At 40.1% G+C, this 25,216-nt stretch overlaps 2 protein-coding genes across 8 annotated transcripts in view; one reads left to right on the forward strand and one right to left on the reverse strand.

Annotated features, from left to right (window-relative positions):
• BCAR3 (BCAR3 adaptor protein, NSP family member) overlaps positions 1-12,630 on the forward strand; it is a 72,645-nt gene extending 60,015 nt beyond the window's left edge. For all 5 annotated transcript variants that reach the window (XM_069862744.1, XM_069862746.1, XM_069862747.1 and 2 more), the window contains 9 exons: positions 1,001-1,129; positions 2,299-2,741; positions 3,344-3,444; positions 5,298-5,938; positions 8,622-8,737; positions 9,559-9,730; positions 9,887-10,010; positions 11,289-11,501; positions 12,306-12,630. In XM_069862744.1, coding sequence (XP_069718845.1) covers positions 1,001-1,129; positions 2,299-2,741; positions 3,344-3,444; positions 5,298-5,938; positions 8,622-8,737; positions 9,559-9,730; positions 9,887-10,010; positions 11,289-11,501; positions 12,306-12,493 — 2,127 coding nt within the window. In that variant the 3' untranslated portion in view covers positions 12,494-12,630. The remainder of the gene's footprint in view (positions 1-1,000; positions 1,130-2,298; positions 2,742-3,343; positions 3,445-5,297; positions 5,939-8,621; positions 8,738-9,558; positions 9,731-9,886; positions 10,011-11,288; positions 11,502-12,305) is intronic.
• Positions 12,631-14,631: 2,001 nt separating this feature from the next.
• The window catches only part of FNBP1L (formin binding protein 1 like), a 65,052-nt gene continuing 54,467 nt past the window's right edge, over positions 14,632-25,216 (reverse strand). For 2 of the 3 annotated variants that reach the window (XM_069862756.1, XM_069862754.1), the window contains 7 exons: positions 25,048-25,206; positions 21,380-21,394; positions 19,471-19,580; positions 18,725-18,857; positions 18,186-18,280; positions 17,538-17,686; positions 14,632-17,157 (listed from right to left, as the gene is read on the reverse strand). In XM_069862756.1, coding sequence (XP_069718857.1) covers positions 16,979-17,157; positions 17,538-17,686; positions 18,186-18,280; positions 18,725-18,857; positions 19,471-19,580; positions 21,380-21,394; positions 25,048-25,206 — 840 coding nt within the window. In that variant the 3' untranslated portion in view covers positions 14,632-16,978. The remainder of the gene's footprint in view (positions 17,158-17,537; positions 17,687-18,185; positions 18,281-18,724; positions 18,858-19,470; positions 19,581-21,379; positions 21,395-25,047; positions 25,207-25,216) is intronic. The other variant, XM_069862755.1, reaches the window with a different exon arrangement.

The following is a 25,216-nucleotide window of genomic DNA, read 5'->3' on the forward strand; positions in this document are numbered from 1 at the left end:
TTTTTAGTCTGCTCTCCAGCTGCAGCCACTCCCCAACACCATCCCCCTTTTAAAAGCTACTTTCTTTTAAGAGAGGGTATACTCTGATTGTTCGATCCATCTAGAACATGTTCCCTGTAGTGAACCTGTTTCTTTTGGGTGTTTTAGGCTTTTGAAACTCTTCAGCAGTAATAAAGATGGGGTAGAGCCCTGGGAGAATGTAAGAAAGTCCTAAGAACTTCCCTCCACTGAGCACTTAAAGAGCAACTCTCTAGAGAAGATACTGCACCTTACTTTGTTAGCAACACTGCATCCACAAGAAAGACTATTGAGCCGTAGTGGTCCAATGTGGAAGCTGTACTCCAAGAAGAGAAGAAGTTAGAAATTTCCCAGAAACCCTTACAGTAGTTTTTTAGTAGTGATGGAGGTATCTCCTAGTAGATCTCATTTTTTTTTGTGCTAAGGGGCAACAAGAGCATTTAGCCCTTAAGGAACATTCTGGACATGCATATTTAATGACCATTAGAAGTAGGCCCATTAAGGTTGAAAATTTACTTTGTCAAATTGTTATTTAGTGCAATAGAAGTATTGAACAGCTATGTACAGGCTAGCCTGCCTTGATCAAAGGAGGTGAGGAGGTGAAGAATCCAAATTTAAGAGGGAAGTTTAACATGAGGAAGAATATTACAGCAGAGCATTTGTGTCCAGCTCCATTTTTTTGGGGTATAGTTAGTATTCTTACTGGGAAGAGGAAATAAGAGAATTGACTTTGTAGGTGTGTCGTTCTTAGCTTAGTGTACAGACCGAACACTTTGTTCCTTGCAGTGTATAACAATCACACGTTATCTCACTGCGTGCTGGATTTTGCAAATACAGTCTAGAAAGTGAAGCCAAGGCAGCCTGCTAAAAGCAGTACCTGCATTCCGGTGGCTGGTTCAGATCATGTGATGAGAGTTATAACCCAGGTAAAATGTTAACCACTAAACTTGGCACAGTTGAAGCTTTTAATCTTTTATTGCAGTTTTCTAGGGAGAGGCAAGTTATGGAAAGCAGCCCGGAAAAACTGAAGAAGGAGCTAGAGGAAGAATTGCAGCTAAGTAGTGAAGACTTGCGTAGCCATGCCTGGTACCACGGACGTATACCTCGGCAGGTATGTGGGCTTTGCATTGCCAGGTATGCTTTGAGCTTTGATAGACAAGCAGAATTGCACTGAAGTACCATACACATCTCTGATATCTGCAGAAATTTAGTAGAAACCTAATGCTTGTTTGTGTGAAAGCAATGGTATTTAACACAACTTGGCATAAAATGAGGCTGAGGAGGGATTCAGAGCAGACGTTGATTGAAAATGTAAATACTTCAGGATTTATATGTATTGAATAAAGACAGAAATGGAATTTTAGTGTTATGTGGGACTACTATCCCCACATACTGTTCAAACATACTGATGTTAATTTGATTCAGCATTCTTAACCAGAGTTAAAATGTTCTTGCTTATTTTCTTTCTTGCACTAGGAATTTGGGGAAAGAAATGAAAACACAGCAAAATCTGTGCAGTAACTCGATTTTCAGCCATACAGAAGTAGTTAAAAACCTGTTAAAGCTGCGATTGGGTTGGAGCGTGGGCTACCTGTGATTCTGGAGCCCCCTCACCGGCCTCCCTCTCCTACACACCTGGTGCTCGACAGCGCTGTGGGCGGCCTCTGTTCTTTGTTGGGGTGAGGAGGGCAGGCACAGCAGCCACATGCATTGCATTTCATCCAGTACCTATTAGATGTGTACTTTATCACATGAAAAGACTAACTCAAAACAGAAAACCGTTTCTTTGACTTTTCCTAGCAGTAATTCGCAAATGAAATATTCACAAAGAACGAAAAATGAAAGTTTCTGTCATGTAAGGTAATAATTAAAGGACAACTTCTGGGGTCCTGTAGTAATGTCTTCTAAATAAACTTCAGCGCGACTGTCTGTTCAGACACATTAAAGTCGTGAGTCGTTGCTTTTCCTTCGTGCCTTGTTTTCTATTAGCAGACTAGAAGAAATAGATATGCAAAAGTGGATCATGCTTCTGGTTGCTGGGCGTTTTCCAAGAAGTGCCTCCAGATCTTTACTATGGGATGAGCACCTCATTATAGAACTGGAGACTTCATTCTTCTGCCACACTTAATGCTTTGCTTTGTATTTCTGGCTTTGTCTGTCCCCCCAGAGCAACCAAGTTACGTCCTATGTTTCAGAATATTTTGTTGAGATATGTTGTTTGACTGCTTGTTTCCTGATTCTGAAAGTGGGTTTTTTTTGTATAATTCTTTTTCCTGAAAGGTGGCAGAAAGCCTGGTTCAGAGAGATGGAGATTTTCTGATTAGAGATTCTCTCTCCAGTCCTGGGAACTTTGTGCTTACCAGTCAATGGAAAAATACGTCTCAGCACTTTAAAATTAACAGAACAGTTCTAAGACTCAACGAAGCCTACTGCCGTGTTCAGTATCAATTTGAACTTGAAAGTTTCGACAGTATCCCTGGCTTAGTTAGATACTATGTTGGGAATCGCACACCAATATCCAAGCAGAGCGGAGCAATTATTTTTCAGCCTATCAACAGGACTGTGCCTCTCAGGTGTCTTGAAGAAAAGTACGGTGTAACTCCAGTTCAACAAAAAGAACCAAGTATGCCTGAAGGGAAAACAGAAACTGCAAAAAGGCTGAGTCTTGGTATATCTGGCATGCAATCCCCGGAGCAGAGCATACCTAGAGGAAATCTTTTGAGGTATTTTAATTTTGCTGTCCTTATGGAGGGAAACGAGGCAACTCTATCACCTCCTGCTGTTAAGTGATGTGAATTTTCACTCTGATATTAGGTGGAAGAGTAGGCATGAGGGTTTGCTGATTATTAGCAAAGGACTTTTTAGACTCTAAACAATCCTTTGCTAAAAAACAATCAATCCACAAAATGAGAGCAAATGTAAACTCTGGAAGCGCAACAGCAGTGCAGTTTGTTCTTCAGTAACTTGGCAAATCTTGATTAGTGAAAGACAAGGAATTAAAATAAAATCTTGCTGCTTCTCCAGAGAAGTCTCTGTGTATTTGATTCTGTAATAAAAATACCAAGTGTGGGATAGTTCCATTAAAAAGTCTCAGCATTCAAAGAAACACCCTCATGAATACTGCAGGGACACATACACACACACATATTATAGTCCATTTTATTGCTACCACAAGAGCATGAAGTTCCATTTGTTCTTCTAAGCTGTCCCAGTGGGAAGCTAGTGATCCTTGTTCTGGTTATAGTATATTCTGGCAATTAGATGTTTATGTGAGAAGTGTTGGATATATTTGATGTTTTTTTGTTTGCATCTTTATTTACCCTAGAAACAAAGAAAAAAGTGGTAGTCAGCCAGCTCATTTGGATCATGTTCTGGAGAAAAGATTCCCTCTAAAGGCTCACCAGTCAGAGAGCTATCTGCTAATAGGTATGTTTTGTAATCAAATGTCTCACATTGAGAATCTGTGTGTGCCCAGATGGTCCGTTACACTTCAGACCAAAGTGAGACTGTTGAGTGTTCTGAGTACTGTATATACAGTTATATTTAATGGCCAATGTAAGCTGTGCTACCGACTGCTTGCTCTTTAAGTCATCAGAACAGTATTTTTTATTTACAGTGCATCAGGCAGCTTGAGTCCCTAAGCATACAACTCAGCAGGCTTCCACATCAAAAATAGGAAAACTATGGTTGGTGTTATAATCCTTTTTGACAGTATTGCCTTTCCTCACTTGTTCCACTCACCTTATTGAGTGAAGAGTCAAGAACTGACTAGTTTAGAATCACAGAATCATAGAATAACCAGGTTGGAAGAGACCCACCGGATCATCGAGTCCAACCGTTCCTATCAACACTAAACCGTGCCCCTTAGCACCTCGTCCACCCGTGCCTTAAACACCTCCAGGGAAGGTGAATCAACCACCTCCCTGGGTAGCCTGTTCCAGTGCCCAATAACCATTTCTGTGAATAAATTTTTTCCTAATGTCCAGCCTAAATCTCCCCTGGCGGAGCTTGAGGCCATTCCCTCTTGTCCTGTCCCCTGTCACTTTGGAGAAGAGGCCATCATCCTCCTCTCTGCATGGTTTAGGTCATGTCATTCTGATGGTAGTCTGTTAAGTAGAAGCAATGTCAATCCTGGTAACTACTTTTTCTCAGGGTGGGGTGTGCAGATGTGGTAATATTCCCCACTAGGAGAGAGACACTACCATGGCTCATTTCTGGCTTTCTGTATCTCTCAATCTCTCTCTCACCCTAGTGCCTATTGTGGAAAGACTTCTTGAGACAGAGATAACATGAAGTATTCATATAGTGAGACTGTATTTGGATAGAAAGGGTATGTCCTTGTGTTTAGGAGTGGGATGGATAGACATTCATCAGTTTCTGTCCCTCTGATGATCTGATGCCAGTCCATTGCTGCAAAAACTTTTCTCCTGGTACTACTGCAGTTAACCTGTAGAGTACTGCTGTGCATTTTGTCTTGGAGTCCTCTGACTGGCTTCTGGTATCATACAGCTGAGTGGTGGCAAGCTGTGCATATTTTGCGTATTTTGTTGTCTGCATAAACTGAGACCCATCTGGAAGCAAACAGTAAAGCCAATGCAATGCAACTGCCCACTTTGCTTGTAGAGAGCAGCAGATGCACCGAGATCTGCAGTTGGGGAATGTCTGATACAAGGTTCAGTCCTATATTGGATGCTGAAGCTTGAATATGCAATGAGTACAGGATGATGCATGAATACACAGAAGCATATGGATGTGTTTCTCCAGCTCTTCCAATCAGCTACTGTTTAGCAAAAAGATTAGCATCCCTGAAATTCATTCTTTCCATACATTACTGCAGGTTCAGGCATGGCTTTGGGAAGCTTTTCTGTCTTCTCAAACTTGTCATTCTCAGAAATGACTCATCTTTTATGTGATGTGGCTGGAAGTTTCTGTTTTTGTAGCCTAGATCAGGTTACAAAGAAGCCTCCTATTCCAAGCCATGGAGACTATCCCGCTCTTACAGTATAGCCTACATATGCAGCAGGGACTGGAATTATTGTCAGCACTACCACAGAATAATATTAGGGTGCAGCTGTTCTGTGTACTTGGGATTTTGGGATGATCAGCACATGAAAAGAATTCGCTGGCTAGCCCATTCCTCAAAAATATAATTTCATATGCATTTTTGTCAGATGATTGATGTAATCTGACGATATTTTCCTCATTGAGAGATGAACCCCAAGACTGGCATCAGGACTTGTATGTGCTTTGGCCTTCTAAAACACCATTTGCCCCTGCAGGTTCAAGACATCCATTGCGGTTACCTGAAGCAGATGCAGACCCCTGTGCAAGCTCTCCTGCATTAAGAACAGGCAGTGAACCTTCTCTAAGCCCAACAGTTGTTCAGAAAGGCACCCCTGAGTCACAAGTAGGGGAAGCTCTCAGAGGATCAGACAGCCAGCTCTGTCTGAAGCCACCACCTAAACCCAGCAAAGCGCCTCTGGTGAAGCCCCCGGATTCTCCTTTGGCTTCCCGCAGTTCAGAAGGACACTGTTATGAACTAAGCCCTGCCAGAGATCCTGCAGCAACAAAACAACATTTATGTCAGAAAAACAGCAGTGTGGAACATTTGATGCAAAAGGAGAGGGCAACACACTCCTTCAGGAACTCTGAAACAAACTACTTGATCCTGGAAGATGACTCTCCAGTGAACTCTGCCAATCCTTTAGAAGCTTCAACTGAGCTGGCTGAAGAAGACAGCATCTTTTCTGTACCTGTTTTTGAGACAAGGTCTAGTTTTAAACCGAATGATTTTGAATCCAAACTACTTCCTCCGGAAAACAAGCCACTGGAAACATCAATGTTAAGAAGAGTTAAGGAGCTTTTCACCAACAACAATCCGAAGACAATTGCACAGCATATTCTTAGAATGGACTGCAAGGTAAAAAGAAAAAAAAAAATTTCTTGCATTTTTAGATTCTTTAAAGAACTGATTTGAAATTATTAATGGGTAGATTTGTAGCTGATGTAATAAATGTATTGACTTGCTTGCAGGAATTTTTAGGGTCGGTTTTTTTCACATTTGAAAAACAAGAATGTTAACAAACCCTTTGGACTAAATGTCTCCTGCCATCTTAACTTTAGACTCAAATTTTCAGTGTTCAGACATCTTTTTAATCACCTATCTGTTGCTGTCTATCTGTGACTCAGCCTTTCTTCCATACTGGAGGAAGAGCTGTCTATGCTGTAATTCATTGTGGAAAGAACTACTCGTGACAGGAGATAGCTTGTTAGCTTGCGAGGAGGAACAGTAGTGTTGCCTGGTCACCATACTGCTGGCCGTAACAGAAGAATGTCAATGGAACTGAATATATTTAAACTTCAACTTGCTGCCCTTCTCATCTTTGACTCTTAGAGCTGGACAAGTGATGTGGGAAAATAGCTATTAGGGCTGCTGCACTTCTCTCCTGTGAGAGAACTGTATTGATAGTTGAATTGTTTAGAAAGATACAAGAATACAAAGAACTGTTTTTCACAGTGTAGGCTTTGTTCAGCTGACAGAGATCAGCTATTGAATCGGGAATAAGGAAAGACAGGAGTTATCTCCTTAGGAGATGATGGCTTTGTGTAGCAGAAGCAACGCAACTGCCATTGAATTAGCACCACTTTGCTATGCCTGCCACAGAGCATCTGTCTCATGAGTGTAATGAGCTTTGTTGATTTTGTGTTGCTTGTTTTATTAAGAGCAGCTTGAGAAGCAACACGCATGGCTACTTACTGGGCAAGTCCATTGCAGACAAAAAAGGAAGTGGGAATGTTGGTGGTCCAAAGGAAACATGTCTGTAGTGTGCTGCCACTGCTGCAGATTCACACCATCAGTCAGGGCAGGCGGGAGGCCATGCACTGGAGCAGCAGTGGAATGAGTGTGTGTGAGTGCCTGCCAGCTGCTGGGCTCCCGCCAACAGCAAACACAGCTTCTCTCCTCAGTAGCAGTGTCAGCTGCTGCGAAGTGAGGCTTCGTGCAGACATAGTGACTCAGAAAAACTTGGCTCTATAACTGCATGGTCTTTGCAGAAGCCATAGATTGTGGCTTCTTTACTCTGGTTCCAAGAGTAGCAACAGCATTCTCTAACATTCTAATTCCAAAATTCACCTTTTCCTCCTTCAGCCTGATAACTGGGATGTCTTTTAATACATTGTTAAAGAAAACATTGCCTGAAGGCATAGGATGTGCATGCTTTAGGGAAGCAGTAGGGGGTTTAAATAAATAAATAAATATATATATATATAAAATAGGTTAAATTTAGCTCATTATTAGTCTCCTTGTTTTAAGTCCTATAAACTTTGGAATGGGTCCAGGGAGTCTGGCCTGCTGGAAGTGTGGGAGCCTGTACAGTTAAGAGTCATTGGAGTGTTTTAGAGAAATGGATTTTTGAGCAGGAACAGTAACTAGCTAGGACACATAGAGAAGTCTGTTTTATCTTCATCTCGCAGAGCAAAGGACTGTCATTCACTGGTAACTTGTTGCATACTACTGCAGTGGTAAGAACTGCATGGTACAGCAAAACTGGCAGGTGAACTGGGCCAGAATAAACGCTTTGTACTGAGACCTGTGATAAGGCTGAAGTTCGTGGGTGGTCTTGTGTGGCATCAGTAACTCAGTTTGCCTTTTAAATAGTGCCATTTCTAATAATGAAAGAAGCACCCATATGGCAAGTGGTGGAGTGAGTATCTACCTGCCATTTGTGTGGCTGAGAGGGCTTTTTGTTACAAAGGTGTAGTAATCGATGTCTCCAGAGGCTTCATACACTCAAGTGAAACAGGTTTCTCTACAGTGCCAGCTTTTGTACAGCAATGAGGCTTGTTTTGTGGCCCAGGTTGCTTTCATCTTTTCCTAACCAGGAAAGGCTGCTGATGGGTGTGTCAGAAAACAGTGGGCAGATTGGTTTGTCAGTGTGTCAACATACAGGCCTTAAAACAGCAGATAATCTCACATTATCTTTTTTTATGTGGTTTTGCTTGTAATTAGCATATGTAGTTGATACTGATATAACCAGTAGCTAATGCTGTATGTTTAAAAAGCAAAGACGAAGAGGTGAGGGTATTGGCTTTCACATGCTGACTTCATTAAGCACTCAACATTTGGTGTACTTCTTAAAGTCATTTTACTAATTAATCCTGGTGAGGGCTCAGTGATGCAATCCAAAACCATTCTGAGCAGTCTTTTCTTTAGAAATTAAGGCAGTGAAGCAAATAGGTCCATCTGTAAGGCCAAAAAGCACTATCACCCTGGCAAGGATCAGGCCAAGAGAGCAACACGTTGCCTGGAGCTTGCATAGGAATCTCCTTCTAGAGTGGAGGACAGAGGTTTAATAAAGCATTTTGGTCACACTTCTAACATATTTTCTTATGGCTGAATCATGCAAAAGAATATTTTATTGGCCTCTTTTTGTGTAAGGCACTGAATGTGCATGATTTTTTTTTTTATTAGATGACTGTATTCTAGTGTTGCACACTGTGCCCTGGGCTCTCTATGACCTGCAATAACATGGAGGAATTGTGCATGGCTAGGGTTTTTCTGAAGTTAGTTTCAAAATCGGTGCATGAATTTTTGCATTTAACAGGTGGCAAGGATCCTGGAAGTTTCTGAAGAGGTGAGGAGGATTATGGGAGTGAACTCTGGCCTGGAACTCATTACCTTACCTTATGGACATCAGTTACGCCTTGATTTAATTGAAAGGTAATTGTTCCCATTTCTCATTGCCAGGGCAGATGGCCAGAAAAATCAGGGCATTGCTACATTGTACTCTACATTTGCCCAGACCATGTGCTCCTCCTCATTTTCTGAATTCATGTGTACAGAAGATAATTTAGGGAGATGGCACAGAACTTTTTCCATGGGAAAGTTCCTTAAGATCATAGGGCAACTCCATGCTTGTAGCATAGGGAAAGGGGAATTGTGCAGGAAGCAGGGTCCCATAAGAGCTCAGGTAATCTCAAGTTCAGGAGACCTGTAGTCCAACTGAGCTCGTGTTTGTGGAAGACTCTGAAGGTAGTAGCTTGCAGCGCGGGAAGAGGCTAGAGGATCTAGTAAAAATAATGATCAGCAAAGCTTTCTCTAAAACCACTGCCCAAGTTAAGAGGTAACAGTTAGGGCCTTCTATCCCAGTCTAGCTTTTTTGCTTCTCAAAGGCAGATTTCAGTAGTTTGGTTGCTGGAATTCAGGGGGAAGGTCCCAGGATGAGAGTGTGGAGGACAAACAGAATTGGGGCAGTTTTCCCCAAAAGTGTTCATTCATTGCTCGAGCAGAACTTTGTATAGTAGCAGTAATATCTTAGGAAAATGTATTGGGTTTATTAAAACACAAATCGAAAGCCGTTGTGTATATCTATTCTATAGAACAGCATTACTGCTACAAAGATGTTGGTAAGAGTAAGCTGGCTGGGCATGCCAAGGTATTGAAATATACCTTTGATTTGTGCTTCTCTGAACAGATATACAACATAACGTGTTATTAATTTAGTAATTTGTGACCAGTAGAACAAATTGTTTCACTTACAGGCACAATACCATGGCAATAGGAATCGCTGTGGATATCTTGGGATGTACAGGGAATGTAGAAGATAGAGCAGCAACACTGAACAGGATCATCCAAGTTGCGGTGGAGCTGAAGGACACACTGGGGGATTTGTACGCATTTTCTGCTATTATGAAAGCACTGGAAATGCCACAGGTAAAAATCTGTTTATGTTCCAAAATGTGGAATTGTTTGAGGGTTTGTTTTACTTATTTTATGTAATTTCGTCAAGACCATCGGAACAGAAACTTCATTACTAGCAGTGAATTGCTGTGGAGTCAATAATGGGCATTTTCTGTTTTGCATGAACAGGTCACTAGGTTAGAACAAACCTGGACCTCTCTAAGACATCATTACACACAGACTGCCATTATGTATGAAAAACAGCTGAAGCCGTTCAGCAAAGCTTTGCATGAAGGACAAGATGAGTGGACTAGTGAGTATAAGTGATACTATGTAGCCTTTTAACTTTTTCTGCTTTCCTGTGTAGGGAAATCAGGCAGCTCCTGTTTCCATAGCCGTGCATCATATGTTAAAATGGCTGCATGAACTTGTACATACAACACAGCGTAAGACAATGAAATAGAAGGAAACAGTCTGCCAGTCAAATATCAGGAAATGCTTGTGTGTGTACCCATGCAGAACAGAACATTCTGCCCAAAGCCACACACCCTCTTTGTGGAGCAGGAACAGAAACACTGCATCTTCTTGCTTCATAGACAGGAAAAAAAGTCTCCTCTTGAGGGGAGAATTACTCATGACAGATTTTGCTTTTTATTTGCTTCATCTGTTAGCTCAGAGGATGAATTAATTGTCCAATACGAAGAATGGGTTGGTCAGATAATTGTGTGAGAATTAATTGATAAGTTTTGCTGCAGCTGGTTTGTGTGTTTAATTATCTTGTCATATAAGTCTGTCTTGTATCAAGAGATAATATGCAGACAAGCTCCAGACATGGATAAATAACCTGAAAGAATAAACACTCTCTTAGAGTTGCAAGAATTTATTGATATGTTTAGTTATCTAGCAAGATGTAGTTGGTCTTAGGTCAAGAGATAACCTGAAGGAAGTCTCCAGACATGGCTGGTTAATCCAAAAAATAATGAGCATTCTTTAAAGATTTATATGGTTCTTTGTCTAAAACTAGTATATATACCCAGTGCTTTTGTAAGATGTTATGCCTTTTTTAGAAGGGCATCCAATTCAGTGCTGAATTGTAAAATAAAATATTATTGCCTTTGCTTCGAAGACTTTGTCCTTTTCAATATTTTGCCAGTGAATGAGTGTTTCTCACAATTGCACTGATCACATCAGGCGCTCCTGCGTCAGATTCTCAGCAGCTCTCATCTCCAAAGGGGTGCAAGGCAGAAAGAACGTTCCTCTAAACATTTCTCTAAGAGAACGGGTAGAAAACTTTTTGGTTTCAAGGAATTTATTGGAATGACTCAGATTTTAAGTCTCTGTGCTGCTGTCTAGTAGTTGAGCAGAGCTTTTTCCTGTAGCAAATAGTTTTCCAGCACTGGGCCTTCTCCCCAGCTCCATTCTCTGGAAACTGTTAGGACAAGAATATCTGAGGGAAGGTGTTTATTTGAAAGATGGAAGACAAAGAGTAGGTTACAATACTGAAAAAAATACTGCACTTGAAAGTACCTTCTTCAATAAGCAAGTTTGATAATGCTTGATGATACGATTTGTTTTTTGCTGTCTATCCCAGAGCCTGTCAGCGCTTCAGAGCACAACATAACAGTGCCACTGCTGATGCCTCTTCTGACCCTGATGGAGCGACAAGCTGTTGTTTTTGAAGGCATGGACCTATGGGAAAGCAGTGACCAAAGCTGTGAAATAATGCTCAAGCACTTGGTCACAGCTCGTTGGATAGCACAGAACGCAGAAATGTACAGCCTGACCGCAGGACGGATCCTGGAAGGTAGGGAGCACTCACAGGAGAAACCACTGCACGTGAACAGAACATGTGGGTTATATCTGCAAAATAAGGTCTGCCTAAGCGGACCTAGGTCAGTGCAAGAAACTCCTCTTCCATGGGAGCTGAGATAGGAGCAAATGTCCTGCAGGATACTAAGTCTGATGCCATCATCAATATTGTCTAAAAGCAGACAGTAAATTATTCATCACTGTCGTTCTCCATTAAGTAATAGAGCATACATTTCTTCTGAACAGACTCTTAAGTTTTCATGACTGAATATGCTGGCCATTCTTCCTGGCAACTGACGAGAAGTACAGGAAGGACCTGGGATAACTTCCTTGTCTTCTGTACCATTTAAAATTCCTGTTCTGATTTTTGCAAATAACAATGCCGCCCAGTAAGACTTTTTTTACAGCAGTGCAAGATGCAACACTGAGCTCTTAACTGCTTGCAGCCAGTATTTTAAACTTGCAGTGAAAAAATTACAGGAGGGAAGAGAAACGTATTTCTGCAGGCAGCACATCAATAATTATATTTAAGGTCAGGTTATAATGGCAATTCTAGGCCGCTGGAATTGTGCAAAGGATGATAGCCTGAGCCAGTGTCCCTACAGCCACTTGTGTGCTACTAGAATGTCACAGGAGGAAAAGCCTTCCACTGTTTTACTGGCTTATTTAAATCATTATGCAGCAGGAACCCAGCACAGTAACACTTACCTTACTTGGAGGGAATACAGTTTTAAAGCCATTCCTTTTGAATAAAAAGCTTGCCTAATGGTAATACTGTGGGATTCTTTTTACTTCCTAGGTTTCCAGCCAGATGAAGAGATGAGTGAAATCTTCAAGACAGAATTTCAAATGAGATTGCTCTGGGGCAGCAAAGGAGCACAAGTTAATCAAAATGACAGATATGAGAAATTCAACCAGATTTTAACTGCACTTTCCCGAAAACTAGAACCTCCTCCAGTGAAGCAGGTGGAACACTTAAGCATATGAGTCAGTAAACACTGTTCAAATGTTATACTTGAAATAACCTTGGGTCTCCTTTGGTGATTTGATACTGCATAACCTTCTTCCATTTCACAAGCTGTTCAGAACTTTTAACTGCACAATGCACGCTTGTTTTAAAACTACTGATTTCTAAACAAATTATTTATTTACCTGTCACCGAGTCATTCAGTGATCCCTTTAAAACAATGAGGTTAATCCTGTAAGATAGTCTTACAGCTTTCTCTGTTTCCCCTGAGTTACAATGTTTTAGGAGTAACAGCACTGGCATCTTAATACGGAAATGAGGCTAAGAGTGTAAATAAAATTATAGATTAAGTATGTGACATTGCAGAAGAATTGTTGTATAATATTCTTTTAATGAATATAAAACAGTGTACATAGAATTGTGCATTAAAGTCTGTCTTTGCAAGATAATTTGCGTATCTGCAGATCACAGAAATGATCTTTTATCTGTGACCATAACAGAGGGCTCAAATATCAATGGCCCTGTGAAAGTAAGAAAATTGTTTGTGCATGTGTTGGGACAACTTACAGCGTTTTTTTCAAAGATGGCATCTAGTACCTTGGCCTTTGCTGGAGCCTGCACAACAACTACGCTGCGGGGAATGGATGATGAAATAGCAAGAACGATGAATCCAGATAATTAAAATGCTTTCAGATACAAGTAAATGTGTGGGTGTAGGTATATATTAAACTTGCTTCATTTACTGAGGTGAATCACTTTGGTAAGTAGTAGGTTGGTTTTTTCCCCTCAGATGAAGGCAAAGCACAAGCTGTTAGCATTTCTCTGAGGAAATCAGCATGCACAGTGTTTGTTTATATAAAGAGTGCTTTACCAGCAAATTCCTCTTTCTCACATACAGAATTGGTGAATAAACATTATCCTCAGATACTGTATAAATATTTAAGCAAGAACTTAATATGGTCAGAGCTGCATGTGCTCACTGTTGGTAAGGCTCTTGCTGGAGTGAGGTGTTACATACAGCATTTGGAAGTCTTGGAGTAGGCCAGCACAACCACCCATGCTAAAAGGGTATTATTACCTGTTCCCCCAGCTACAGTTGGAGCAGAGGTTCTGCCACCATAACAAGAGGTTACAGACCTCGTGCTGGAGGCCTCTCCGTCATTCTTCACAGAACACAAATGGGGAAGCTAATTACTTTGACCATGAAAAGATTTTTTTTATTCCATGAAAATATTCTCAACAGAGAACACTATTTTTTAACAAAGCATTTAACATTCAGGAAATCAACATGTGCACAAAAAACGATTAAAAATTACTTGAAAATGTAAGATTCTTTAAGACAACTCACATTCAGAATTTTAGAATAAGTGATCTCTAACTACCTGTGCAAGTACAAATGGTTTTTTTTTCCTATGTTCAATAACCCTCATACAAGTTGCACCATCCCTCATGAAAGCAACCTGCCTCCCAAGGAAGCAAATCCTGGATTTAGAAAAACAAACAGTAGCTTGAAAAGAACATTTAGTCCTTTACCAGGAAGTGTTATTACTGACCTGCAAGGCCATCAGCCTGGCAAACCACAGGCCCTTTAGCAGAAAAGACACAGACCACATTTCCTCCTTGCCTCTAACTTTAAAATAAAAAGCACTAGATTTAAAAAACACAAACCGAAACCCCACCACCACCCCACGCATCCCAAACCCAAAAACCTACCTAAGTAGTTCTGTCAGTATTGAGTAATGTCACATTATTATATAAATAACCCTGTATACAAGCTCCAAAAATCTGAACTTTAAAATGTCATAGCCCCCATAATACACTAGGTCAGGCTGTGTAATAGTGGTATACATACAAAAAGGAATAAACCTCTACACGTGTCACTCAAATTCAATTTTACTGGTAGTACAGCTCCTAATAACACTGACATCAAAAAGAATCCAGCACTGCTGCATCCAAATATTGCTTCAGACCCCAGAAAAATGGGATGTTTTGATGGTGATTTTATTTCCCCTGAACAGCAGGTGCCTTGGTTGATGAGCTTGCTTCGCTACAAGTATCCCTCCCCGCAACATCTCTAGTCTAATTCTTATCACCCTAATAAATCCGATATGATGTAATTATTAATAGAACCACAAATAGGAGGCAAGACAACATAAGCAACAGGGGCACTGCAGACTACTATATTTACACATATAAACATATCCAAATTTCCATTGTTTACAAGTAAAAGTGCACATAGATCATTATGAAGTATCAATTTTCATCTGGTCCATACAATGAAGCATCACCTGGAAATGGACTAGCACTGCAGTAATTAAAATTAGTGAAAAATTAGTGAAAAACTAAAAGACAGTTTCCATAAAAATATTTTTTAAAATATTAAAGTCAAATTAAGAGATACACGTTTCAATGTATAAAATTCATGATGCACCATGTATCCAGTAAAGTAGAGCTCTAGACAACACCTACCGTGGCTACCTCAGCAGCTGCAGCACTGCAAGAAGAGCTGAGACGCAAAGCCCTTTGTGGGATACTGTAAGTGGTAGTGTTGGCAAACAACAGATTTAGGCACTCAAGTTTAAGGCAGCATTTGAATGGCAAGTGGTTGACTTCTGAGAACAGTCATTAGCTTGCAATAGTGAACTTCTCTGGTGGTGTTCCAGGTGTTCAGTGCTCCCACCAGGTCATTGAAGTGCTGAAGATGGACCACAGTTCTAGGAGTTTCTCTCAATTGCGTTGTTGGCTAGAGCTGAGATGTATTATTTCCCCAAATCAACACAAACACATTATGGTCTCTTATCAGTTATGCCAAAAACTGGAATGTAAGGATGGTTGCAGTGGTATAGTTATAGCAGCACACATGGATAGTGGGATGAAACTCTAGTGCTGAGGATATTTAAACAAAATTATTTGTTACGAAATAAGACAAGCAATGATGGCATAGTGTTATGCAGACATGCCTGACTGTCCTAGACATGCAGGAGGTTAACAGCGAGCATGGAGGTGGCACAGGCAGACTGGTAACTGACAGTTCTAAATGACTGCCAATTAAAATGAGTTGGGAAAGAGCGTAATTGAGATGATAATGAAAACAAAGCACAAGCTAAAATATAGTTTGTGCATCTGGGACAACCTAGGACAATGAAAATAAAGCAATTTTAGGAGCAGTAGCTTTTTTACTCTGGTAATGGAATTCTCGTTTTCCTGCACAAATTGAAGAGTTTGTAAGACATCCTTACCTATGTATGGAGATGCTAAGATGTTAGTGACTATGGGTATGTCTGCATGCATTCATGCAACTAGCTGTTCCCCTGGGCCTCCCCATCTAGCACCCGCCCCCCCTGCCCCCCGCCCCCCGCAGCTGCATATAACCTCCTTCAAGATCTCGCCCATTTCCTCAGAAACCCGCTTCAGGAACCTGCAGTCCAAGAGGAAAAAGAAAAGAACAAAGTTACTGAAGGCCTTTAGAAGACAGAGAAGCGTGCTCGCTTCTAACAGGCCATTTTCAGTGGCTTTACTTGTACTGAACTCCACAAATTCTCATAAGAACCACAGCTTTTAGACAAGCTTTTTTTCCCTCTAGTAATCAAGTAAGCACAATGCAGTTCCCGGTCCTCAGTGATTTAATAGGGAGGGGGACGACTGCCCATTTAAGACCTTGATTTCAAACTAAACATGATTCAATTCAAAGACTTAGTTTACAGGCACAGATTAAGAATATAAAATCATTCCCTTTTCATGAGCACAGAGGTTTCAGTAAGACATAACACAGTACATGTGGTCTCTTTTTTTTTTTTTTTGCTTTGCTCCAGGTATCTAGAGTTAAAACAATGAAGTCGTGTCCAATACGGTATCTAGAGTTAAAACAATGAAGTCGTGTCCAATACACAACGTTCTACATTACAAGTACTGAAAAGGAAGGAGGCAGGCAGGTCAGTGGACTTTCTGTCCTTGGTCATAATGTTTTTTCCTGAGTATTTTTGTTGAGCTTTAAGAATCAGAAAACATTTTCCTGTTTTAAGAAGCAAAAGCTGCCAAGTATTCGCTAAGGAAGGAAATAAATAACTTTCAGTAACTGAGTTCAGTTAATTATTAGAGGAAAAAAACCCTCTGTTTTAAAAACAGAGTTTAAGTCACGAAAGTAGGAAATGTAAATCTTAGAGATCTTTAAGCAGTTTTTCAGGTCTCTATGATAAAGTAAAGTATTCTATAGAACAAGCAGGAATCCTGGTCTTTTTCAGTTGAATAGCTGAATTGGATTTAGTGCTTTGTAAAGCGGGACACTAGATCAGTTAAAGCAGAAGGCATTGGTCAAAATTACAGACCAGCATAAGATGCATAATTTAATGTGATCATCTCTGAAAAAAACTATAGCAAACTCATATTGCAAACAACAGACCGTTGCTGACTTCTGACATTCCAATGGTTTCTGTGAACCTGTGTAACTTGCTGTTTTTCCACTACTTTCCCCAGGGAACCTATAACTGAAAGCTGCCAGTTTACTGTTAGATATAGGTTACTGCACCTTTGCTGTTTTTCTCTAGTGTTACATCTATATAGGATGTTGGCACATAGCCTTCCTCTCCATTATGTCTTCGAGCTCTTGTCCACCCATCGCCTTTGTCCTCCTCAATGACATACAAAATTTCCCCTTCTTTCATTGCTAGAGTGCCTTCATTATGACCTGGGAAAAATGAGGCAAAGAAATCTCAATGTTCAGACAGAATTTCAAGTCATCTTTCTCCCAGGGCGTAGTTTCTAGATTATATATAAACAGGAAGAACCAAAAATCTGTGCAAGAGAACATATGGCCAGACAGACTTACAGACAAAAACTAAGTCCAACTTGCAAAGCTGAATATTTGCCAATAGCTGTGCTAATATTTATCTTAAAGCAGCCCAAAGTACTAGTCATGAATTAAAGTGATTTATAAAATATTTCCACTCATCTTAAAAACAATTAGTTGCTCATGCAGTAATTTACTTGAAATCATTTTGCCTGTCTTCTCTATAACAAATAATACATGCCATACAGTAAGGAAATAGTGCACGTCGTTAACCTTACCATCAAACGGATATATTGCCTTGCAATGTCCTATAGCTGGTAGTGGATCATCATCTTCAAACTCATCATCAAACTCATTTGGATGTGCATGTTGCTGTGGTGGGCCTCGAACTTCCTGATTCGCATCATCCGTGTAACTCCCTTCAGGGCTATAAATACAATGATTGGCGCATGAGGCCTCAGAGAAGTTCTTAGCTCTACAACTCGGAACGTACCTCATCACAAAGGGCAGGCCATGGGTTTTGCTTTGGGAATGCCTGCCAAGCAGTTTCTGGTATTACTGCTGGAGGTGCCATTCTGAAAATACTCATCTAACCACAGCTTGGCCTGAATTCTACTACAAAAACAAACATCATTTTGACGTGCCTGTCTCCACAGAACGTGGAAGACTGGCGAACCCCATGCAATGGAATAAGATGGTTCTGAGGGGTGCTGCTATTTAATGAGTGATGTTTCCACTAGATTCGCTATTTTTTAAATCTACCGTAATGATACACAGTGACCTCTAGAATTCAGAACCAGTAAGATTTTCCTTTAGAAGGACATAAACTTTCAGAACGTGAGTAACAACCATCGCCTAACATTAATTATCAAAGAAATACACTGACTCTATCCAAGGTATAAAAGCAGTAGGAAGAGAATAGTGACCTTTCTCTGCCCTGTGTTACAAGGTGGTTGATATCACTGCTGTGCCGCCTGTCGCTTCGGGCTGCTACTTTACCTTCAACTTCAGAGAGCCAGGCCTTGGGGAGAAAAAAACAAAGAAAAACTTGATTCTAAGCCAGCAAATATCATTTATCAAATGCATGTAACTGCATACAATTTACTTGTCAGCACACAGCCACACAGAGGCTGCTCACATGTGAAGTCTAATAATTAGTGCACATGAAACCTGTCCCTCATGCTCAGTCTATGCTCAGAACTAGTCTTAAGGAAAAAAGTAATGTTTAACCACATACTAATTTCAAAATAAGTGATTAATAAGAAATTCTTCTAAACAGTTCACATCTTGAGTAACGTACATCCTTATTCTGGCTAGATGAACCTACTTGAAAACATGGCACGTCACAAAAACTGTTTTGGGAACGCTTAAGTAGTTTTTCTGGGTGCTATATTTATAGCCAATAAGGCAAACTAAAATCTTGCTACTAATTTACATTTTCCAAGGAACTGTTTTAGAGTCTAACCTCATTCTTGTGTATTTCCATCCGCAGGCGGTCCATGTTGCTCATAGTCTCAGTTAATTTTGGTTGCAAACTGCCTGGATCACCCATCTGGGGATTTTTTTCATAAACATCCTTCATCTTGATGAGGGCATCTCTAAAAGATACAAAAACCAGCAATTACAAGCACTACACACATCAGTACTGATTCATTAAAGCTACAATAACGTTCCTGTGTATGAGACCCCAACTCATTATTAGATACTAAGCACAGACTTGAGGAATGACTGCTCCTCACACCACACCTAAATCCTTCTCCCTTTCTGTGATCCTAGCAGTCTGCTTACTTTCTGGTGCCCACAAGAACTCCAACTGCCAACTCTTCTCTGTGCAGTCTCAACACTTTCCCATGTTGTTTGTTATATACAATTTCCTAAGTAATATTAGTGTTCCTTTTCTTAATGCACTAGGTTGCAGCTCTTTTGCTCCGGAGACCTACACAGTGATTTTTTCTTTAATGCATGCTTTTAGATGTGATGTTTCCTGTGCAATGTTAGGATAAAAAATGTGTGTTACAGTAAAGCAGAAGCAGAAGTAAGCAACGCTAACAGAACCTACAGACAATAAACCAGGAACTAACAAGTGCTTTGTAATAGCCCATTCTAGTCCATGCTCTCCTAGCTTCCAAGTACTAGTGGCTTAGGCTTAGGGAGAAGACTTCAAAAGAAATGGAGAGAGAACCATGACCAAAACTCAAACAATGCCCTCACTTTTGGTCTGTTTCCTTCTGTAGTTCTCTGTTGAGTTCATCGATTCTCTGTTGCAGCTTCTTGCGTCGTTGTTCTGGAGGGAGATGGCTGAAGTCTTCGAGTGCAGGGCCCTGCAAGGAGGAACACTCTTGAACCAAGTGCCAGGCACAGACCTGGGCAGCTGAACTGACAGAACCACACACGGACAGTGTTCACTGGAAGCAGGATGAACCTTAAAAACTCTACTTGACACACAGCTTTAGAAAAGACCACAACGGAATAAATGCACGTTCCTGCTGCCAGATTGTATTCGCTCATTCAAGATTCCTTCTGCCTTCTGTAACAGTTGGCTCACAGATTGAATTAAAAATGTGTAGATTTAATCATTTTTCTGAAAAGCTGAGCCCACTGCGCTTAAAGCAGATTGAGAAAAGATTCTTTCTCTGGAGTGGCGATCTGGAAGCTAACAGAAGAAAAATACCGTGTTTTGGTTCTTCGTTCCAAGGTAGTATTATAGTTCTCATCCAGAAGTTCAGCAATCTTGCTAGTAAGCACATTAAAACTTAAAAAAGTTCTGATGCATTTAAACTCACATAACACTAACTCATAGAGCAGAGAGAAGCCTTAATAACATTAACATTTTTACTTAAATTTGTTAATCTGAATCAAAATTTGCAAGTCACCTTCTTCATTATAAAAATTGATGTTTCAAGGAGGGAAAAAACCTCCAACTTTGAAAACTTTTTTTTAAAAACAAAACCAAAAAAAATCCCAAACCCCACCCCCCTTGCCACCACCAACTGTTATGAGCCCAAACCTGCAAGGCTTTGATGGCAAACCTGTGCTGAAATTATAAATGGGATGCAAGGACTCAGGTGTGAAAAGTATGGGAAGAGATTTTTACATATCTTGTGAGCTTGTGTGACAACTCTTCCTCGCAGAGTGACAGACACCAACAGCAGTGAGAAGGAAATACAGTACACATCTCAGTAATGGGAAAACTGAAGTTACATTGTTTGTGTCCTAGCTGGTTTTAGCACAAGGCAGCCACTTGCCTTTACCATTAACCTCCGCGGAAGAGTGCCATGACTTGACACAGGCAGCCTTTGGCTCAGGTGTCAAGTTTCTAACACCTCTCCGATATTCCTGCCCCTCAACTTTGTTCTTTGGCGTTTGTAAAATCGTAATCTCACTGCTTTTTAAGAAGGAAATACAAGACACTGTAAACAGAGGGAAATCAAAATAAGATGTTTCCAAAATAAAGCGGAGGTGTTTCTGGAGGAAAAAAGAATTCATTAACATCTTCTGGGGTGCTTTTACACACTACAAAGAAACAAAAAGATAACCACATCCTCTACACCATTCCTCTGTACAGACCAGATAAAACCAGAGCAGCTTACAGCAACATTAGAAGGAGAGGCCGTTTTGTTAAGTTTTACTGATTTACTCTGCAAAACACCACCACCGATCAAGGTGCAGTTTTCATTTAACCTAACAGCTTTTGAATATTCCTAAGCAGAAAGGACCATCTCCCCTACAATTGTTTAGGGACATTCAAAGGAGTGAATTTTGCAGTATTCAATATTTCTCCTCTATACAAGTTTTGTCATCTTTCCATGTACCTATTTTACGCTACTTTAACAATCTTCCTGACCAAGAGAAATCACCAAGTATTACCATCATGAGCAACTCATGAATACTGGTCAACTCCAATGTCCCAAAAATCACAAATTTCACTGCAGCCAGATCACAAGTCTAATTATCTTACTTTAAGCATGGATGATTAAGAAGACTGTGCAGATGAGTGGAAAATCTGAAGATGTATTACAGCACCTGGCTTAAAGTGGTTATGACATGGAAATGCTTTCAAAAGATTACTTTCATGCTATCTCAGCAGAAGTACAGCAGACAGATCAGCACACGGGCTTACCATCTTCACCGACCACTGCATAGTTCATTTGAAAACAGAAAGAAACGGGAAATTATTACACGCAATGACTAGTTACAACAATGATTAATGCCTAAAAATGTATCTTTAAAATATTACTTAAGGATTAAAAATTTAATTTATAAAAAATGCATTTTACTATGAGCACAAGAAAAGCAAAATACAATACTCAGAAATGCACTTCTACTTTAGGATTTACTGATTTTAAAAATTACTAAGAGATAATGAGTAGTATAACTCATGAAATTCTAATACACAACGTCATTAAACTACTTTTGAATTTTAGTGTTTTGAATAATATGCTAAGGAACTATTGTAGGAGAAGAAACAAACACACAGCCAACATTGCACAAAATAGCAGAATTTGATGATGATGGAGGACTGGTCAGCAATCTGCAAATAATTTTTTAATCACAACTAATAATTTGCTATCATCACTTTTAATTTTTACACGTTTACTTTATTATCACAAGAGAACCACAGCAAACCAAGATATTTTTCAAGCTTAGAAGTTACCAATTTCTTTCTGAAAACAGCATTTGGGCCATAACTGCTATCCTAGAAATGTTTTAGGCCAGATAAAAATAAAAATATTAAAGGAGTAAAGACTTTATCATTAAGAGGAAGCAAATAAAAAATGGGATGCCAGGTGTTGTATCTTGGGTTTAACATTCACAGCATGCTGAGGATCTGCCATGCTTTCAATGCCTTTGGATAACCCTCTCTAGAGAAACATCAGGCTGCTGAGCAGATACAGATCTCAGACATCATTGATGACCCTCAAAATTGTTATGGTTGCTGACTGAGGCACACACAAAATCAGAATTTCCAGCAGTAAGGAAAGTGAAGCACCTTCACAACTGAGAGTTTGGTATGAAGTTCAATCAACTCCAAAGATGTAAAATGACTACAGCATAAACTTCTTGTTCCCTTGATAAAGCGTCTTCCAGGAAAACACTGGTAAGGGTTATTTTGATGATGCATCTGTTTATGTATCATGTGGCACTGAGCAAAGACCTCTCCTAAGCACTGTCTGGAAGCATCACGATTTCGAAGGATAATCAGCAGCATGGAACGGCAGTACTAATAACATCAGGTATACATGCTCACATTGAAAGACTGTTTTCAATACCCTCTCCTACAGTTGCTGTTTGCTGCTCCTGCTACACAGCATGACAGGAAAACCTCATGCATGCAGCACATAGCGAGGGCAGTCTGGGTTTGTGACAGTCGAGTCACATCTGGTCCAGGGCACAAACAATCACCAGCGTGCTCACTGTCAGAGATGTGCCAGGTCATGGATAAACCTTGGGAGAAGCAGAAGCAAATTAAATACCATTTAGTAGCTCAGCATGGCAATACCACTTGGACATTATTTTCCTGGGCTTCATCAAAAGAAGCATGGCCAGCAAGGCAAGGGAAGCAATTCTCTTGTGAGACCCCATCTGGAGTACTGTGTCCAGTTCTGGAACCCTCAATGTAAGAAAGATATGGAACTGTTGGAATGGGTCCAGAGGAGGCTACAAAGATGATCCGAGGGCTGGAGCACCTTCCCCAGGAGGACAGGCTGAGAGAGTTGGGCTCGTTCAGCCTGTAGAAGAGAAGGCTCCAAGGAGACCTAATAGCGACCTTCCAGTACCTGAAAGGAGCCTACAAGAAAACTGGAGAGGGACTATTCATAAAGGCTTGTGGTGATAGGACAAGGGGGAATGAATATAAACTGGAGAGGGGCAGATTTAGACTAGACATTAGGAAGAATTTCTTCGCCATGAGAGTGGTGAGGCCCTGGAACAGGTTGTGCAGGGAAGTTGTGGCTGCCCCATCCCTGGAGGGGGTCAAGGCCAGGTTGGATGGGCCTTTGGGCCAGTGGGAGGTGTACCTGCCCATGGCAGGGGGGTTGGAACTGGAAGATCTTTAAGGTTCCTTCCAACCCTAACTATTCTATGATTATTTTCCAGGGACAAAAACGTGGAAAACCACACCATGTACTAGCAACTACTGAGCGCTGAATATTATAAAGATGAGACTAATCAATGAGGTAAAAAAAGCTATTAAAATTACAGTCTACATTTAAGTTGAAAAGACAATATGTGATAATGTGACATCTGTTAAAATGCCTGCAAGGTATTTAAAAACATAAAAAATATATACAGAGATTAACTATTTGGTAATGTGGGATATTTGAGTTAATACAGATTTGCAGGATACTAGTGATCCTTGATAATTTTACAGAATGCTCTTTCATATTAAATTAATTCACTTCTACTACATGTTGCATTCTGTACTTGTGAGATGATTTTTTGCTTCAATAAGAGGTTCTAGAACCACTGATATTTCAAGGTGTTGATTTATGAGCCAGGAGTCAATGCATTTAGTGATCAACGCAATGGAGATCTAATCAAGACCATTTCAACAATTACCTAAATCCAGTTAGTTTCTCCCTGAGTACTAAAGAAGGAATGTATCTTCATGACCAGAACAAATGATGAAGTAAGTGACCTGGGATGGGGAAGCAGAAACTGTCCCCCATCAATACTGAACTGTCTAGAAAAATGGTGGTAGTAGAAAGGGCATTCCCAAGATATCTGAGGGCCTGAAATAAGGTACTACAACGTGACTTAAAGGAAATAAGTGTAATTCATTATATTTCAGAAGGACAGCAAGGGAGCCTCTAAATCATTAACTTTACTGCAGTGTAGCACTGTTGGACTTTGATGTCCACATTACATCAACAGTGGTCAGTGATTCTTGACGCGTAAGACAGCAAATCAATATTTTTTTCAAATACCAGAAAATCATGAACTATATATAATCAAATGCATCCAATTATCTCATTATTTGGATCAATAAATATCATAAAATATACATAAACTGAGCCTGTGCTCCACTGACATAACAGAAACGTGCCAACACATTTATCACTAGTAAATGTTGCTAGGAAACCATATTTCCTTCTAATTGCCTTGCAAACAAATTCTGTTTGCAGGATAGGCCACTATAAATTAATTAATAAATCTCAGAAGGTGGCATTTGGTAGTAATTTCTCAGTATTTTTATCCAAAAGAACCTTGGACAAACAAGAATAATTTATTATTTAGAAAATGCAATAAAACTGCAATGCTTCAAAAGTCGTTATTTAAAAATCTACAAGCACCACATCATGTGCTACAGAATCTGATGTACAAAAGAAATGAAATGTCTCCCTTCTTAGTTCAGTGTCTCATAATCAACTACCATTATTTCAATTAAAAGTCAGCAAACAAGACATCTAATCTACCAGATGTTTTTTTGTGTTGACTATATACCCAATGATAAATTACTGCAAAATTATGTTACATGGTGGTAGGAAAACATTTGTGAAAGTGAACAACAATGAAGAAAGGTATCAAACACATGCTGAGCACCCTCTTTATAACACCTTTATTTTAGGCACAAGTATTTGGAATGTGTATTTCTATTTTATGTTATTTTTAGCCAGTTGGTAACTTCTGTATAATATGAAACAAGGCATCCTAACAGCAACCCCATGGCTCAACTGTTACTTTTAACAAAGTAAGCCTTATAATGAGGGTGAAGAGCATTAGAAAAGCCACATCACAAACACACTGTTTCATAGCCCATCATGCATTTCAACTTGTTATCAAACTTACCCCTCTTTTGAGGCTTCTGAAAGAAGGAATTCTGGGCTTCCCTGTTTTTATGTCACTCATGCAATAATGCACTGGTTCAATGGAGAATATGGGATACTGGGACCCATTAGGAGTACTGGATGTGTATAAACTAGTAGGGGTAAGGGGTGGGGATTGTGGCTAATGTGGA

Source organism: Phaenicophaeus curvirostris, chromosome 8, assembly GCF_032191515.1.
Source record: "Phaenicophaeus curvirostris isolate KB17595 chromosome 8, BPBGC_Pcur_1.0, whole genome shotgun sequence".
Lineage (NCBI taxonomy): Eukaryota > Metazoa > Chordata > Aves > Cuculiformes > Cuculidae > Phaenicophaeus > Phaenicophaeus curvirostris.